This window comes from Silurus meridionalis, chromosome 18 (assembly GCF_014805685.1).
Source record: "Silurus meridionalis isolate SWU-2019-XX chromosome 18, ASM1480568v1, whole genome shotgun sequence".
NCBI classification, from domain to species: Eukaryota; Metazoa; Chordata; class Actinopteri; order Siluriformes; family Siluridae; genus Silurus; species Silurus meridionalis.
Genome location: NC_060901.1, coordinates 8,881,116 through 8,899,160, shown reverse-complemented (window position 1 = coordinate 8,899,160; position 18,045 = coordinate 8,881,116). Strand labels below are relative to the sequence as shown.

Below are 18,045 nucleotides of genomic sequence, written 5' to 3'. Positions count from 1 at the left end.
GGTAATAATGTTGTCGAGTTAGTGATACATACAAGCTGCATTGTGTTGTATCAAATTTTATTAAATTGAGAATATGTTGAATTATTATTATTTTTTTTTTAATCAGCAGCTCTGCCAATTATGGAGGCTGGAATTTAAATTGTTTCAGAATTTTCTGAAAATTGTGTGTGTGTTGTTGATATGTTGAAATTATTTGTAAGGAGTATCCAGTCCTGGATTACTCCTTTTATACTCCTCTTATAGCTTCTTTCTTTCTTTCTTTCTTTCTTTCTTTCTTTCTTTCTTTCTTTCTTTCTTTTTGTTCCTGTCATCCATCTTTTCCCATTTTCTTCTTCCTTTCCTTGCTTGCTTCCATCCTTCCATTCATTCATCCTATTTTTCTTCCAATTGTTCTTCCCTTCCTTTTTTCCTTCATTCCTCTTTTTTTTACTTTACTTTTTGTTCTTCCTGAAAATTGTGAAGGCTGAATAACTTGCATTGTGGACGCTCACATAAATACACTTAAAAAACATTGTGTGTCTGTGTGTTATTGATAAGCTGAAGTTATTTGTAAGGAGTCTCCAGTGTCAGTGCTGTTACCAGTTAAAGGGAAAGTATTTTACTTTTCTGACACTGGTAAGTTTTAGACTTATGTACTTCAAGAGAAAAGTGACTGAGGGAATGACTGTTTATAGCTGCTACAGTGTAAGTGCTAACAGGAGCCTTGTTTTGTAGATTATTCACTACATAATACATGATAATTTTATGAGGTGTCTCTCTTTATAAATAAAAAAAGTTTTTTGGCTATTCTTAGCCTTAATATAGTTCAGTGTGATAATGCCATTATTTACTAGAAAAGATTTACTAGGAAACTCAGTATCACTATTCAGTGATATTGGTGCCTTATTTATACTAACTAATCTTTATCCATTAGCATATACAGTCAAAAAAGGCCATCTAATTTCCTTTGAGCAGACGTATCCTCCCAACGCCACTCATTTCCTATGCTTGCATCATAAACTGTGAATTTCTGAATGTTGCCTCTGGGGCAAGTAGAAAGCTGCACTGATGGACAAATGCTTATCAGACTGGACTCCATCTGCTCACCTCGGAATAGCATCACTCATTAGTGTTTAGTCTTGCCTCGCAGCATCAAGCCAGTGTGAAGGGAACGAAGTGAGAAAGCAGTAATGGGAGAACAAAACAGGCAACACACTGGTGATGTAAAAGGTGTAGCAATATGTATAGTGCAATAAACTTCTCTCAGTTCATGGGCAGACGATACATGAACTCCATCAGCTGTATGGTTTAAATGAGAAAACACCACTAACAATACAAAACATAGGTTCTAAATGTAGATTAGATACATGTAAGGTTTTTACAGAGTGCTATTTCAGTAGACATTTTAACAAAATCAAAGAATTCCCTCTCATAGCTTATAAGGTCGTCTGCATTTATTAAAATGAAAGACCTTGTAAATGTATTTTAATGAATACTTTCTTAATATTGTAAGTTAAAGTGGGAGATATAGCAAGGCCACTGATCTAAAAGCCAGATAATCTAAAAGTACATGTATTAATATAAATGATTTCAGTATTTGGGTCTAGAAACAGCTGTTGTGTTTGTGAGGTTTTCAGACTTTAATATATTTCAGCAGTGGCTATACCAGAAACAATGGTATGATAAATGAATGAATTGTACATTTTATCAATCAGTAGGATTCATGGGGTAGGGGGTGGAATTCCTTTCCCTGCCCTGTGTGTGTTCTCAGCTTCTTGTGTGTTGCAGGTTTTCTCCAAGTACTCTGGATTCCTCCCCAGCCCAAAGACATGCATACAGTTGAGTGGCATTTCCAAATAGTGTGTGAATGTGTGTGAGATTGTGTCTTGTGATGTGTTGGCACCCTGTTAGCACTCTTTCCAGTGTGTCCCCCACCTTGTGCCCTAAGTTTCCTGGGATAGAATCCAGACTCTGCAATGTAAGATAAAAGGTAAAGGTAGTGGATGGAAAGACGTCTTCTGTGAAGTAGTCACAATAGGTTAAGTAATTGGACTCTGGATAGAAAGATCACAAGTTTAAATCCCAGCGCCACCAAGCTGCCACTGCTGTGCCCTTGAGCCAGGGCCTTAACCCTCAACAGCTCAGTTGAAAGTTGCTCTGGGGAATCTGCCAAATTCCATAAATTTAAATGTAAATATAAGTAGTCATGAGTGAATTCAGTAATTCTTTTTTCTTCCTCTTTAAGAGTGAATGATCAGTTAAATGATCACTTAAATGTAGTAGTTTGAGTAATATTTAGTTATGATTTTTAGAATGCACATTTATTTCTACATCATTTTTGTATGTTGTTCAGTTTTTTTGACTGAACGTAAACTGCCATTATATTACTGATATACACACCACAAGTTGAGATAAGAGGTGGTATCAAAAGGTTTCACGGCTAGTGTTCTAACACGCCAACATATGGTGGCACAAGGCACAGAGAGGACCAGACTTCATAAGTCACTGTGCCAAAAGACATCGTCCCTGTGCACCCTGTCCCAGAGCTCTCCTTACACGTGAGTTTCTTTCTGGAAATACAAGATCTCACTTTTGCACTGACCCTATTTCCCAGATTTGGCTCCTGCGGTCTTTAGTCTCTTCCCGGAGATGAAGATCTAGCTCAAAGGTCACCGTTTTGACACCATTGCAGAGATCCAGCACAAATAGTGGAAGGTGCTTGACATGCTTCGAAAAATAATACTTTCAAGACACATTCCAGAAGTGGCAGGATCGCTGTGAGTGCTGTGAGTGCTGTGAGTGGGAGTATTGTTGTGAAAGGGGTATATTGTGTACTATATTACTATATAAATAAAGTACTAAACAGAGCAAAGGCAGAAACAAAAAAAAATACTTGGTTACTGTACTTAAGTAGATTTTTTGGGATCAGTATTTCACTTCACTATAATTTTTTCTGACAACTTTTTACTTTCACTCATTTAATGTTTTATAGAAATATCTGTACTTTCTACTTCTTACATTTTCAAACCAGGCTCATTAGTTGTAATCTATTTGGTGACATGATTGATTTTTTTTCTTTTTATTGCACACCAACTGCAGCCCACCAACATATTTTTGTCATTTTGCAGCTTTTTCAATCTACCACTGGTGTATCATATCCTAGCTCTCACGCACCACAGACATCCACTAGCCTACAAAGCTAACAACGAGCAACGCAGAAGGCAACAAAAGTACAGGGTTAACGTGGGTGAGACACAGGAGGTCAGCGATGTAAACATGACTGAGAACAGAGATGTTCCTGATCATGTGTTCTATATGGTGGATGTTCAGCCTGGACACATATTATTAGGTTACAAAATTTTAGATTCTTTCGTATTAATATATTAATAAGACATTAGGTCCAGTTACCAGGATGACACTAAAACAGGTAGTAGTAAAGGCTACTTTTTTACTAAAGTACATGTCAGAGCCCAAACTTCTGTACTTTACCTTGAGTGAAAAAGTGTAGTCAGTACTTCAACTTTTACCAGAGTCCTTCAAAACATGAGTATCTGTACTTCTACCTGAGTGACAACAGTGTGTTCTTTTGCCATCTCTGAAACAGAGCTAGTCTCCAAACTGTTTGATACCACCTCATAATTAATCCAGAACAACCAATGCCAATGAGGCAATCATGTGTAGATCTATTGAACCCTTCAGAAATCAATCAACCAGTACAATAGTCTACAGAACCCAGTCTCAGCACTTTCACTAGCAGTGGGACAGCTGTAGTTTATGATAGAGCATATCTTTGCCTTTTGACATTTTGTCATTAAAGCTTCAATGTAACAATCAAACATGGATATTAAATCAGAAAGAAAAAATACCTTCCACCACTGAGCTGCTGCGGTGACTTGGTCTGACAGTGTTGCATTTTAGAATTGCTGGGTTGGTGGTGTCAGGTCAGAATTAGAATAAGATTACATTATACACCACTCTTAAGCTTTAAGCATTAAATAAGTGCAGCTACATGGTAAATGGCAGGAATGCCAAGTATACATTGCCTGTATGACTGTAGTGTTTAAAGTGACTAGTCTGATAGAGTTTTCTTTTTCTTGGTAAACAGGGAGGGCATTCAATTAGTTGGAAAATAGTGAATGATAGATGACAATCACCTAATTTATATTTGATGATGAACTTGTATCATAGAGGCAGTGTGTATCTAACCTTTTACATTTTCTATTAGTTCTTGACAATACGGCCACATTTTAAGGTTAATTGTGTTCTATATGTGTGCCTCGCAATCAGCTCTCCAGATCATGAATCAGTATAATATTCAATACATATTAGGACACTAATGATTTCTACTACATACTCACCTTGTAAAACATCACCCCTGGCATTTTTTATCCACAGGCTGATATCTTTCAGGCATTATTTCTTTCTGCTCTTTAAAGTACATTATGAAATATAATTTAATGTGGACATGTGTACTCTGTTACAGATCCTAAAATTGGCCTAGAGATTCACCCATTGTTTTCAAGCTAAGAGGCTTCCTGAAATCATAAAATCACTAGAAACTAGAAAGCATCAGTGCTCCATATAATTTTTTTTGCTATGCATTTATTTCAGACAGCTCTTAGAATGGCTGTCACCCTGAAGTGTTGAATGAGACAGTCCCTATTAATGTCTATCAAATATTTATTGTCATTTCGCTCACAGAGCATTGGTTACTCTCTGTAAAATAGTCTACATATCCATTTTCACTTCCTCCGGGTTCTCTGGTTTCCTCTGAGTTCCCTAGAAAAAAAAATGCCTATGTAAAAGTGTATATGCATGATGTTCTGTGATTGACAAGTGTCCCGTCCTATGCCACACCCAGCATTCCAACAGATCCACAAGCCTGGTCATGATAAAGCAGTTAGTAAGCCTGAGTGAAGGAATGAATGAGAACCAATGAACCAATTTATATGATCAAGCATCTGGTTTACGTTGCCAAGGAGACGAGTGTCAAAATAATGGCATCTGACACGCCTACTATTTTCTCCAGACAGACTTATTAAACGGGATTCAGAAAAGTTAGGTTTTAGCACCATGTGGACAGATAATAGTGTGTCGTTAATTCTGTATAAAGCAGACAGGCAGAATAAATGCTCGCGCGCTGCAGCGATTTATGAATAATGCAATTTGGATTGTGAGAATCAATTGGAAGAAATTATATGAATGAATGCATGAATGCACGAACGAATAAATGCATGCATAAATGAATGCATGCATGCATGAACGACTGAATGACTGAATGCATGCATGAATGAATGAATGAAGCCATGTTGGGCTACAAAACCGGAACAGACCATTGAAACGCCGGTACACATGCACCGTGCTAACACGTTTATTATTCACGTGGTTACCGTCATAAAAACGTCTTTCAATTAAAACGTGCACCACGCAATGTAACTGCAAAGCGAGCTGCCTGGGAGGGAGGGAGGAAGTCTCCGGTTATTCATCTCACGCTGTAGTAGTAATAGTAGTGCCCACCTTCGCTACCAGCTCGCGCCCTCCTCCTCTTCCTCCTCCTCCTTTTTTTCTCTTTTTCCTCGCCGTCCTCCTCCTCCCAGAGCTCGCGCCACACCGAGGCTGAGCGAGACGCACGCGGCGTTGAATTACAGCGCCTTGCTGAAAAAGGAAGAGCCCGCAGTCTCGGTGAGGAGGGACATGCACGCGAGCCGAGCCTGTGTCGAGAACCGGAACGCGCGTGAGATTATGTGTATGAGTCGGCTGTAAAGACGAAGCGCGCTGCAAAAGAAAAAAATAAAGCAAACATGCCGGGTTGGAAGAAGAACATCCCTGCTTGTCTTCAGGCCGACCAAGAAGGAGGTAGGAAAGACGCTTTCCTTACATCATGCTTCTCTGAACCTACACATGCACACTCGCGCGCGCACTCGTGCGTGCACACAAACACAGTGTGCTCGGACTGATTCGAGGCTCGGGCGTAGTGCATGTGTTCGGGAGAGAAAGTTGTTCTTGCTATAGTCCACTTATTGTTTCCGAGAAAGTCCCGGGTGCATGCGGAACTCGTTCGCACGCGCCAATTGGACGAACTTTCAAGCAGTTGAGTGGTGGAGAAAAGCGGCGCCTTTGCGGCGGCCAGTCCCGATTCCGCCACCGCACGCGCATTTGATCGCTGCTCGGTGTGCTTTAATCAATGCTTAGAATATATTTTTTTAATCGCGCCCCCATTCCGAGTATCACACATGGAAGTGTACTGGATATCCCACCCCCCGAGTAACCGCCGTAGCCGTGTTAAAGGTCCCTGCTGTGGGTTCTGCAGTATGGCACTGCCGCTACAGACATGCACCGGCGTACACACCGATACGAGCTTAATATCATCCGATTTATATACGATACATCAGGCGAGTGTCGCTCTTTGTTTGCCAGACATGTCAACTGATTAATCTACTTGAATGACCACATCTGATCATGAATGAACACATCCCGACCCTGACCAATCACATCTCATCCTAAGTGAACACATCTCCAACCCTGAGCGAACACATCTCGACCCTGACTAATCACATCTCAGCGTGAGTGAACACATCCACACCCTGACTGATCACATCTCATCCTAAGTGAACACATCTCTAACCCTGAGTGAACACATCTCGACCCTGACTAATCACATCTCAGCGTGAGTGAACACATCCAGACCCTGACTAATCACATCTCATCCTAAGTGAACACATCTCCAACCCTGAGTGAACACATCTCGACCCTGACTAATCACATCTCCAAACCCTGACTAATCACATCTCGACCCTGACTAATCACATCTCCAAACCCTGACTAATCACATCTCAACGTGAGTGAACACATCAGGATCCTGACTGATCACATTTCATCCTAAGTGAACACATCTCCAACCCTGAGCGAACACCTGCTGACCCTTATTAATCAGATCTTCACCTGACTAATCACATTCTGACCCTCACTAATGACATCTTATTTGGACTGAGCACATCCCAACTCTGACTAATGACATTGGCTCTCGATTGAACACACCCTGACCCTGTTTAATCACATCTCAACCTGGCTGAACACATCCTGACTAATTACATTCTGACCCTGACTAATTCCATGTGATTCTAAGTGAACACCTCTCAAACCCTGATTAAATGCATCCCGATCTTACCGAATCAGATCGGGTCTGGACTGAGCACATCATGACCCTGACTGATCACATCAGGACCTTACTGAGCACACCCTGACCCTGACTAATCACACCCTGACCCTGATTAATCACATTCTGACCCTGACTGATCACATCAAAACCTGTCTAATCACACCTCAACCCTGACTAATCACACCCTAACCCTGATTGATCACATCCTGACCCTGACTAATCACATCCTGACCCTGACTAATCACACCTCAACCCTGACTAATCACACCTCAACCCTGACTAATCACATCCTGACTAATCACACCCTAACCCTGATTAATCACACTCTGACCCTGACTAATCGCATCCTGACCCTGACTAATCTCATCTGGCCCTGACTAATCACACCTCAACCCTGACTAATCACATCCTGACCCTGATTAATCACATCCTGACTATGACTGAACACATCCTCTGTCCTGACTAATCACAGCAGATCTAATCCTGACTGTATCCAATTCCAACAAGTCTCAGACGAAAGACTTTGTGTCAGGAGTGATCAGGATATGGGTTAGAAGTGAATTCAAAATTCTTTTACACACTTAATTTTGTTTCTACTGAAATATCTGGAAACTGCTAGTGCACTTGCCATGGTGTTCAATAGGAGAAAAAAAGGAAAGAGCCCAAATCTAAGTAGTGACAAGAATTTGCTGGTGGCTCTTAAAAATGAGAACAGGGGCTTATTTCCCTGCTCCCCCTTTTGCAGTGATGTAATGCCATATTTATAGAAGCAATGGAGACGACGAACGCTGGACTCAACGATCCAGAATGCAGTGTTGCTTTAGGACACAGTTGTGTTGTGTTAATTCAGAGACTCGATTCGGCTAGTAATCGACGTAAAAGATAACGGAGTTAAAGCGGCATTATAGAAGTAGATATGGAATTACCAGATGGTGCACCTGGATGCGTTCGAGCTGCTGACTCGTGTTATCTTCTGTATAAATTCATCAGTCTAACAGGTTAATTAATAGCATGCTATCGGTAATGTTTTCACTTTAAACAAGATGTGGTCGAGTCTCGCATGAGGTAAAAAGACCCAGCTGTCTGAGGCCAATAATTCACCATGTCTGCTTTGCTTTTAACACTATGCAATAGAGTTGGGTTGCGTGTTAATACATCCTGTAGGTCACAGGCTGAAGAATGTGCAGTATGGCATGGAGTATGTGATCTTTCCTTCTAGCCAGGAACATTTTATCAGCTGTTTGAGGAGATGTAATGACAACAGACTGAATGCTGTATTGTGATATCGTTATGTTTAGTAATAGCTGCTTCAGTGCTTCGGAGTTCAAACCCATTAGAGATTCGTTGATGGAGCTATACCAATGAATTTTTCTAGCGCTATAAAATCTCATTACAGCCTTTGTCAGGAACGCGATGTCGGAACTGCTCTCATTTTTAGCTTGACACTAATAGCATCTATTTTAATGATACACACAGACACTTCATTAGCCTTTGTAGTCTTTTAATCGCTCAATCTAGGTGTGTGACTGGCATGTGTATGCTTTTATGGCGGCTTACAGATTGCTAATATATTTTAAGTTTATCAAACATTCTCGCCATAACAGCATTGTTAATAAAATGCCAGTCTGATTAGACCTAATCAGACTGGCATTTTGATCATGGCTCTTATTAATTAAGGTGACATTTATATTATTTTAATGCATTTGATTGGTCAGATTGGTTTCTCACAGAAACTCAAAACATCGAATTTAATCTTTGAAAAAAAAATGTAAACTAAAGTCCACCTTGAATCTAATCTTTCAGGGCAGCCAGGAGTGATTTTTTATTTTTTATTTTTTATTTTTTTTACTGAAAGTCTAAGTTGACCTTTAAGTTAAAACTTCTTTCATTGACATATTGGTCTATTCACTTTGGTGAGTGAACCCCCCACCCCCTTTTTTTTTTTCCTTTAAAGATGGACCACAATGCCATTTGACTGCCTGTTGATAGTGGTGCCAGTGGGAATAACAATGCAGCAATGTGTTAATTCTTTGTTCTGTCCAGCTCGGTTAATAACTGCTGCTCAAACAGATTAGCTTTCAGTATGCTAACACCACTGACCCTGCAATTTTGTTGAAGCTTGATATCTAGCCAAGTCAAGTCTCTGCTGTAACTAAAAATTAAGTCCTGTTGCATAGAACATTAGGGTCTCATTATTGTTGTCTCTATTATGTCTGGTGAAAAGTCTCATAAAACTGGTAGAAAAGAACCTCTTGCTATTTAGGGGTGAGGTCTTGCAATAAAGCCTGACCATTAGCACTTAGCACTGACTAGGTAAGAGTTGAAGGGTTCAACACACATTTTAACTTTTTCCAGTTCTGAGATTTGAGAACCTTGAAGTCACTGGCACAGAACCTCAAACTGTAAACCAGTTTAAATTCCCCAAACTAGTCAGAGCACAAAAAAACCCCTTCATCAAAAGTACAAGTAAACTGCACATTCATGGCTAGTTCTCAAGAACCAGTTTGCTAGCTTTTTGCTCTTAATTAATCATAGCTAAATAGATGCATATTTCTTTAGTTACTTTCATTTTAGGACACATTTGCATGGTCGCTTCATCTTTCTTTCTATTTTAACTTCTAAAATTGTAGTCTGCTACAATGACTCAGGACTACAGGTTCCATTTGCTCATTTATCACTGCACACCTTAACAATGTTTAGCTGTAATAAATTTGGACATAATAAATGGACATTCATTGCCACCCAGATGAGGACGGGTTCCATCTTGAGTGTGGTTCCTCTAAGGTTTCTTCTTTATAATATGTCAGGGAGTTTTTCCTTGCCACAGTCGCCACCGGCTCGCTTGTCAAGGAAAAACTCTTGAGGTGATACCAGTAAGAAACCTTGAGAGGAACAAGGGAACCAATTTTCATCTTGGAGGCACCAGAAGCTATCAACTGTTCACTGATGGAAACTTGAGTTCAAAACAGTTTTTGTGTCAATTGCACTCGTGAGTCATTGCCTCAAAATAGTTTTTAGCGTTTCTGAGTGGTACCATACACAGTAATCTCAAGTATCTGTATGCTCTCCACGTGCTCTCCATCCCCATCAGCAGCGGGTGGTTTCCAAGTGATGAGAACGCCAACCCGAAGTAGGGCATCTGTATAAATCAGGCAGGTCCAGAGAGCAGAAGGAGTCCTGATCACTGGAGTCTGTTTTAGTAGGATAGAGGGACTGATTATTAGTTTAGCTTATTGTCACATAATAATTAATGGCACACATTCTGTGCAGAGTGCAAACAGGGACTCTTGCAAGATTAGCTATGACTGTATTACTAACCAGGAGGAACCAGAAGTTAGGACAGATCTTCAAGGAGAATAGTATGAACAGTAGTGTCAGGAACTGCACTAAGGTCAAGCAACATGAGCAAGGAGGCACAATCCTGATCAAAGGCCATTTGTAGGTCATTTACCACTTTAACCATTGCCATGATGAGACCTAAATCCTGCCTGATATGCTTTACAAGTATTATTCTTATATAGTAATGAGCCTAACTGCTGTATTACAATGTCTTTTAGGATCTTGGAGGTAAAAGGGAGATTTGATAGGCTTATAATTGGACAACTTAAAGGGGACAGGGATTTTTTTTTAAATCAGGTGTTTGATTACTGCTAGTTTAAAAGCTACATGTCCAGTGCTAAGGGGAGAACTGATTATTTTTAGACGAGGTTTGATTGCTTCTGGTATTATCAGTTTGATGAAGCATGTAGGTTAGGCAAACATGAAGGCAGTGCAATTATATAAAAGAGTTGTGTGGGAGGTTGTACTTCATTATGTACAGCGTTCTGGGTTGGACATGCGTATTGTGACTGAGCTAAAGCTGCACCTGTAATGCTGAGGTTGAGAAAATACGATGAAGATTGATGAACAGGATCCGAATTGAGATAATGGCTATCCCTAATGGAACTGCATTCACAGAACTGCATACATGACCAATAAACATAATGTTTTCTCAACACGATGCTTGTTTGGATCTTGGTAAAGATGTGCAATCTGCTTAAAATACTAAATTTTTTTAAACCTTGTTACATCTATTTAGGTTTAGACAATATTCAGTTTTCAAGCAGTGTGGAAAATATTCCCCCCCCACTGAAAACAGTAGGTGAACTTCTTACTTCGCATAACCCAGTTTGTTAGAAAGCTGAGGTCGGAGTGCAGGGTCAGCTATTATACAGCGCCAATCAGTAACCCAGAGCCTTAATCACACATGAATGAATCATGTATAGCATGTTGTAACCATTACTTGCCACATAGTTGTGGAACATCTACGAGACAAGTTCTTGTTATCAGTTGCATTATGGCAGCTTCTGATTTATTCTGATTATTTTTTGACAAAAATCCCTCTGCTTGTCTTCTAACAGAGAAGCTTTAAAGACTCTCCTGCTACTGACTGTGACGAAATGCTGACATTGGAGACCTCTTCCATAAATAAACTTCCCCTTCACCATATCACATTATGACCAGATCAAATATGATATCCTGTACGTGTATTCTTACTATAGAAACATAACTGTATTGGAATGCACATTCAAAATACACCTGCGATTCTGGAAATCTTCTGGCCAATCGGATTCGCGAATTCGACGGCAAAACGGTGAAAGTGCAAAAAGCTTTAACACACGATCGTGTATTACCTGTTTAGTACCGTTTGCGCATTACACACAAACAGCGGAAGGTCTTTTATAAAATGAATAGCTTTATGCATGAATAATTTAGTTAACACAGCCACCAGTGCTCCGGTGCATTTTTCAAGCTTGGCATGGGATCTTTCGGGTCACAGGTGCAGAGGGACGGACACGGGAGAGTAGCTTAATGGAATGTGGTTGGTTTGTTTATTTATTTGTTTGTGTGTGTGGGTTTTTTTTCACTATGGGTTTTACTTCTCACCTGCCACAACAGTGCGTGTGTACTCTAATGACATTGTGCTTTCGCAGCATGACTCCATATGCACTGTATAATCCTGCGTGCTGTTAGTACTCAGCATGCCACCCCTCCTGATCTACTGCACTGCAGCCTGCCTGTGTGGCATGTAATTGGGTTTAAAGAGGGCCGGGCTGGGGTTGAGCAGATCAAAAAAATGTTTGCTGAATTTAAACCTTCCTCTTTATTCTGGTTTTGAACGTAGAACCGAACGAACGGCACCGAAAGATCCTTTCGTCTGTCTCTCAAGACGAATGGCTTTTGTACACTGTTCGAATACGCGAGGATCCAAATTATGCCATCTGTTTCTTTTGTGCGTAAATCAATGCTATTTTTAATCTGCTCTTTAACTATACGGAAATAGGCGGCATATTCCCCCCCGTCCTGTAATCAACTTATAGGAGGCACTCAGACGACTTTTTTTTTCCACCGCACCAGACAGGTTGCCTCATTGTGTTAGCCATTACTCTAGGTCAAGTTTCCTCTTTCACTCCTGTACCTCATGGACCCTATTTCACTGAATTATTCAATTACGTCGCACCCACTCAGTTTTGACTTGTTAAGCTTTGTGTGCTGTGCACAGCTGAGGATACAGTTTATAGGCAAAAGTTTGTGGACACCTGAAATTTTAGACGTGTATCTGATTTTTTTGAGCATCGAATTCCACTGAATTTCCTGTCCATCTACCCATGCTGAACAAACTAGGGTTGTGTCTCAAATCTCATACCATTAGTACCAGTACACATTACAATGATCAGAAGAACAGTGAAAAGTTTGAATTCAGACAGAGGTTGCCAGTGTGTCAGGAAACATGATGGACAGGGAAAAATTTGTAAATCTGAATCGGCTTCTGCGCACAAAATCATGGACCAAGAATAAAATTGCATGCAACATCTGCATTTGGTTGGGAATATATTTTCTATGACGACACACCTTTACATTTCTCACAGGATTAGTGAGTATTGTCAAAAATGTTTTTTATAGTCAATTACCTTACACATATGTGTATTACTTGGTTCCCTGGTGGTCTAGTGGTTAGGATGCGGCGCTCTCAACGCTGCGGCCCGGGTTCGATCCTCGGTCATGGAACCGACCCCAGCCATTAGGGTTGCACAAGCCTTAATGTCGGTCCCAAGCCCAGATAAATGGGGAGGGTTGCGTTAGGGTTGCGTTGCATCCAGCGTAAAAACATGTGCCAAATCAAACATGCGGATGATTCACTGTGGCGACCCCTCATGGGAGAAGCCGAAATAAGGTTTGTGTGTGTATTACTGGCATGAATTGTTTCCTTAATACCGTAGTCTTATATTATAAACCTGAAATAAAAAAAAAAAAAGGTTTCATTTTGGCCGAAAATTCTTCGTCAATTCATTTCTTGATGCATGTAACCGTGAAATGTCTGTGTAGTAGCTGGTCCTTGCTTGGTGTTGCTGATATTGAAAAAAATGGTATCAACAGGCCTGTGGCAATTCGGCCGATGAATGAAGTGCAACAGGCGGCAGAAATATCAAAAGATGTAATTTGCTTACATCACCGAGAGTCTTTTATTTGCATAAAAGTCAGTAAAGGAGTATTATTTTTTTTTTCTTTTTCTATTGTTTTTATTAAACCCAGGCACCCAGGATACTGATTTTTTGTCTACTCCAGCACTAACTAATAGCATTCAGCTTTTCTCACCTGGTGTCTCATTATAGCAGAATGCAGGAACAATGTCTGAATCAGCTATTAAAAGAAAAAGGAAGAGAATACAACATAATTTTCATGGAGAGAAATGAAATATCAAGAGAGTGGAAGTGCATAGAAAGCCCTATGGTGTGTTAGAAGGAAGAAAGCACTTTAATTGTTTAAATCTGATTGCTTCTTTAGTGCTCAGTTGTTAGCAATTCAAATAGATTTCCTCTGGCTCTGCTGTTGACACATCTGTAAGGTTAGCCTGAATAGAGCTGATTAAATGAACAATGGATTTTGAGTAGCGCTGAGAGAATTACAGTATGCACGCTGTATTCCTTTGTCGCTTCAGTGACACTACTGTTCGTCTGAAGACTTCATGTTCTCCCTTTAAAAAAAAAAAAAAAAAAAAAAAAAAAGTTTTATATATACAGTACAGACCACAAGTTTGGACACACCTTCTCATTCAAAGAGTTTTCTTTATTTTCATGACTATGAAAATTGTAGATTCACACTGAAGGCATCAAAACTATGAATTAACACATGTGGAATTATATACATAACAAAAAAGTGTGAAACAACTGAAAAATGTCATATTCTAGGTTCTTCAAAGTAGCCACCTTTTGCTTTGATTACTGCTTTGCACACTCTTGGCATTCTCTTGATGAGCTTCAAGAGGTAGTCACCTGAAATGGTCTTCCAACAGTCTTAAAGGAGTTCCCCGAGAGATGCTTGGCACTTGTTGGCTCTTTTGCCTTCACTCTGCGGTCCAGCTCACCCCTAAACCATCTCGATTGGGTTCAGGTCAGGTGACTGTGGAGGCCAGGTCATCTGGCGCAGCACCCCATCACTCTCCTTCTTGGTCAAATAGCCCTTGATGCCTTCAGTGTGACTCTACAATTTTCATAGTCATGAAAATAAAGAAAACTCTTTGAATGAGAAGTGTGTCCAAACTTTTGGTCTGTACTGTATATACACACACACACACACTGGCGATTAGAGAACAATTTATAAACAAGTTTTTGTCCTGTCTATACCATGCTACCAGAACACCTTTTCCACAAAATAACTAAGGCATTTAAAAAAAAATAAAAATTATTTTGCAGAAAACACACAGATCAAAATTAGAGAACACTTTCAGATATCTCCCAGTTATTGGTGTTAATCTGGTACCTGGTGCTAATTTCCTTGATTTGGTGGGCCGTTCTAAAGTGACTGAAAGCCTCCGGCAGCAGGTTGTCCAGATGAAGGCCAAAGGGATGACCCTATCAGCCATAGCAAGACAAGTTGGTCTTTCCAAATATGTGATTTTAAGAATATTGAATCTTTACAACATCACAAACTCATTCAAGTCCGCCAAGAAGGCTGGTCGTCCACGGAAGACAAATACAAGAGAGGACAGGATACTGCGGAGGATCTCAATGGGCAATTGTTTCCTCACTGCAGCTGGAATTGCTCACCAGTTCAGCTGAACAGGGTAAGGATCTGTCTCGTCATACAGTGTCTCGTCGTTTAAGAGCATTTGGACTGAAAGCCCACTCTGCAGTGACCAAACCTCTCATTAGCAGAAAGAATCAAAAGGCTAGACTAAGCTTTGCTGAGGAGCATGTTGTGTGGACAGAGGAGAACTGGTCCAAAGTTCACTTCAGTGATGAAAGCAAGTTTAATTTATTTGGGTCCGATGGGAAACATTATGTTCGGCGACAAACTGGAGAAAGACTGAACCCAAAGTGTGTAAAGAAGTCAGTGAAAAGTGGAGTAAGTGTCATGGTTTGGGGCATGTTTTCTGCAGCAGGAGTTGGGCCTCTTATACAGCTACATGGCAGAGTGAATGCAAATGTTTATCAGAACCTTCTTCAACAACATATGGGTCCTTCCCTGCGTTCATCACCCAATCAGCCCGCAGTGTTCATGCAGGACAACGCTCCATGTCACACAGCAAAACGGGTAAAGCAGTTCCTTGAAACTGAAAACATTGAAATAATGACATGACCTGCCCAGAGTCCTGATCTCAACCCAATAGAGAACCTCTGAAAAATCCTTGGCGACAAAGTTATGGCCAAGAAACCCACTACAGTCACCGAACTGTGGAGGAGACTGGAAGAAGAGTGGACCAAAATCACACCAGAGCAGTGTGAGAGACTATTGCTGTCCTGTGGCCACAGATGTGCCGAAGTCATTCAGAGCAGAGGCCTGTACACTTCCTACTAATTGATGACTGTTGTAACCTTCAGAATATTTTGTTGTAATCTTTTTTCATGCTACAGTCATTGTTCTCTTATTTTGATCAGTGTGTTTTCTGCAAAATAATGTTTTTTTTTTAAATGCCTTATTTTGTGGAAAAGGTGTTCTGGTAGCATGGTATAGACAGGACAAAAACTTCTTCAACTGTTGAGCAGTGAAGATGACATTATTTCAGAATTGTTCAATTGTTTATAAATTGTTCTCTAATTTTGATCGCCAGTGTATGTGTGTGTATGTGTGTGTATGTATATATATATATATTATATTAGGACAAATTCTGTTTAGACAAATTATGGTGAGAAATGGTGACTTCTTTGCATCTTCTCCAAAACAAAGTTCTAGGGTTTTTCAATTTGTTTTGGCAAAATTAAAAGCAAATGCAAAATAGAAAGTATCCATAAATAAAAATGCCATTACAAGACGAAGTCCTGTGTGTTGCCTGCTTCTATTGACACTTTCTATTGACATTTATCTTTTGGAAGGTTGATTACCCAGGTCTCTCAAACGTCATCAATACTGTAGGTGTTTCCATCTTCCTCTTTGAGAATGAACTTTGTTAAATGATTGCTTTCTGGAGAAAAAAAAAAGAAATTGCTTTTGTTTTTTGTCTGTTCCGGCTCTTTGTTTGTCTTGGATGTCGCTCGTGTTTGCAGCAAGCACATACAAGTCTCAATCCACGAGGTGAATTCTAGGCTCAAGTTGCTGGAGCAAACAGCTTGGTATGGTTTCAGCTCATAAACTTTTGTAAATCTTGGGAAAAACAGACGTCACTGTAAAACCGGATGACATTTATTTATTTATTGATTGCTGTAATTGTTTAGTCTGTGAGGGAAATGATTGCTTTAGGCAGTGTATTTGCTGATAGATATTGTTTTGATATTGCTAGACTTTACTCAGTCTCCTTGGAGAGACGTCATCAACATCACTCTCTGTTCATCTCCCTGTGTTGTGTCTGAGTATAATACCTTCCGAGAGTCTGAAAGCACAAATAACCTTTGGTGTAACTGTGAACCAGACAGCTTTACTTGCAAGCTGTGCCTCCGAATGTGTCCAAACATGAATCTGGGATATGTATGATGACCTTTAGGCCTGTTCGGCCTGTGGTGCGTTTCCTGATTTAAAGCTTGCATTAGCACTGTTACCTTGGGCTTTGGACTTTTTGTGTGACTGGGTTAGAGAGAGAGAGAGAGAGAGAGAGAGAGAGAAAGAGATACATTTTGGCTCTAGGATTCACAAAACATCATGACCTATGGTCCTGAAATGCTAGTAATACAAAACCACATTTTATACATTATCCTTGTAGTCCTTGTGATTTATTTATTTATCTTCATCCAATCCTTCTAAAATATGGACTTAAATATGGTATTGTAATGCCTGACTTTTCCAGCCATTTGGTGATATTCCAAATTTATCATAAAGTTGGAGGCACACATTTGTTTATGATATTTTTAAATGAGGCAGCATTACATTTTCTCTTCACTAGAACTAGGAGACCTAAACCTGTTTCAACATGACAATGCCCTGTATACAAAGCCAGCTCCATGAAGATAGGGTTTACATGAGTTGGAATGGAAGAGCTTGAGTGGCCTGCTTTCGAGCCCTGACCTTACAATAATCAAACATCTTTGGGATATATTGGAACGTTGACTGCACCCCAGGCCTCCTGACCTCACCTACATCAGTGAGCTCAGAGCTTAAATCTTTACAATCTAGTGAAAATACACCAAAATCTACAGGAAAGATAGATTAAATGTGGAATGGGATATTTGAAAATAACACAAATCTTATGGTAAGTAGTTGTGAATAATTATGTTGTATAAATAGGTGTTGTAGTTGTATTAGTGACAACTAATAGTTGTTGGGTAGTTAGGCCTCTCAGATGCTAAAATAGCAATAATATCCAAATGCATCTTGTACAATTGCTTTGTGCCTCTAATCCGCTACTCTTAATGTGCTCTCTGAACCCGTTCATGTTTAAATAAAGAATGAAGACAAGATTCCAATGCTTTTTGTCTGCTTCATGCATACAGTGCCCT

At 40.0% G+C, this 18,045-nt stretch overlaps 1 protein-coding gene across 1 annotated transcript in view; it reads left to right on the top strand.

The window, feature by feature from the left end:
• Nucleotides 1-5,318: 5,318 nt before the first annotated feature.
• grip1 (glutamate receptor interacting protein 1) overlaps nucleotides 5,319-18,045 on the top strand; it is a 277,675-nt gene continuing 264,948 nt past the window's right edge. Inside the window, exon 1 of the mRNA XM_046872780.1 lies at nucleotides 5,319-5,835. Within this exon, the coding sequence (XP_046728736.1) occupies nucleotides 5,781-5,835 (55 nt within the window). The 5' untranslated portion in view covers nucleotides 5,319-5,780. The remainder of the gene's footprint in view (nucleotides 5,836-18,045) is intronic.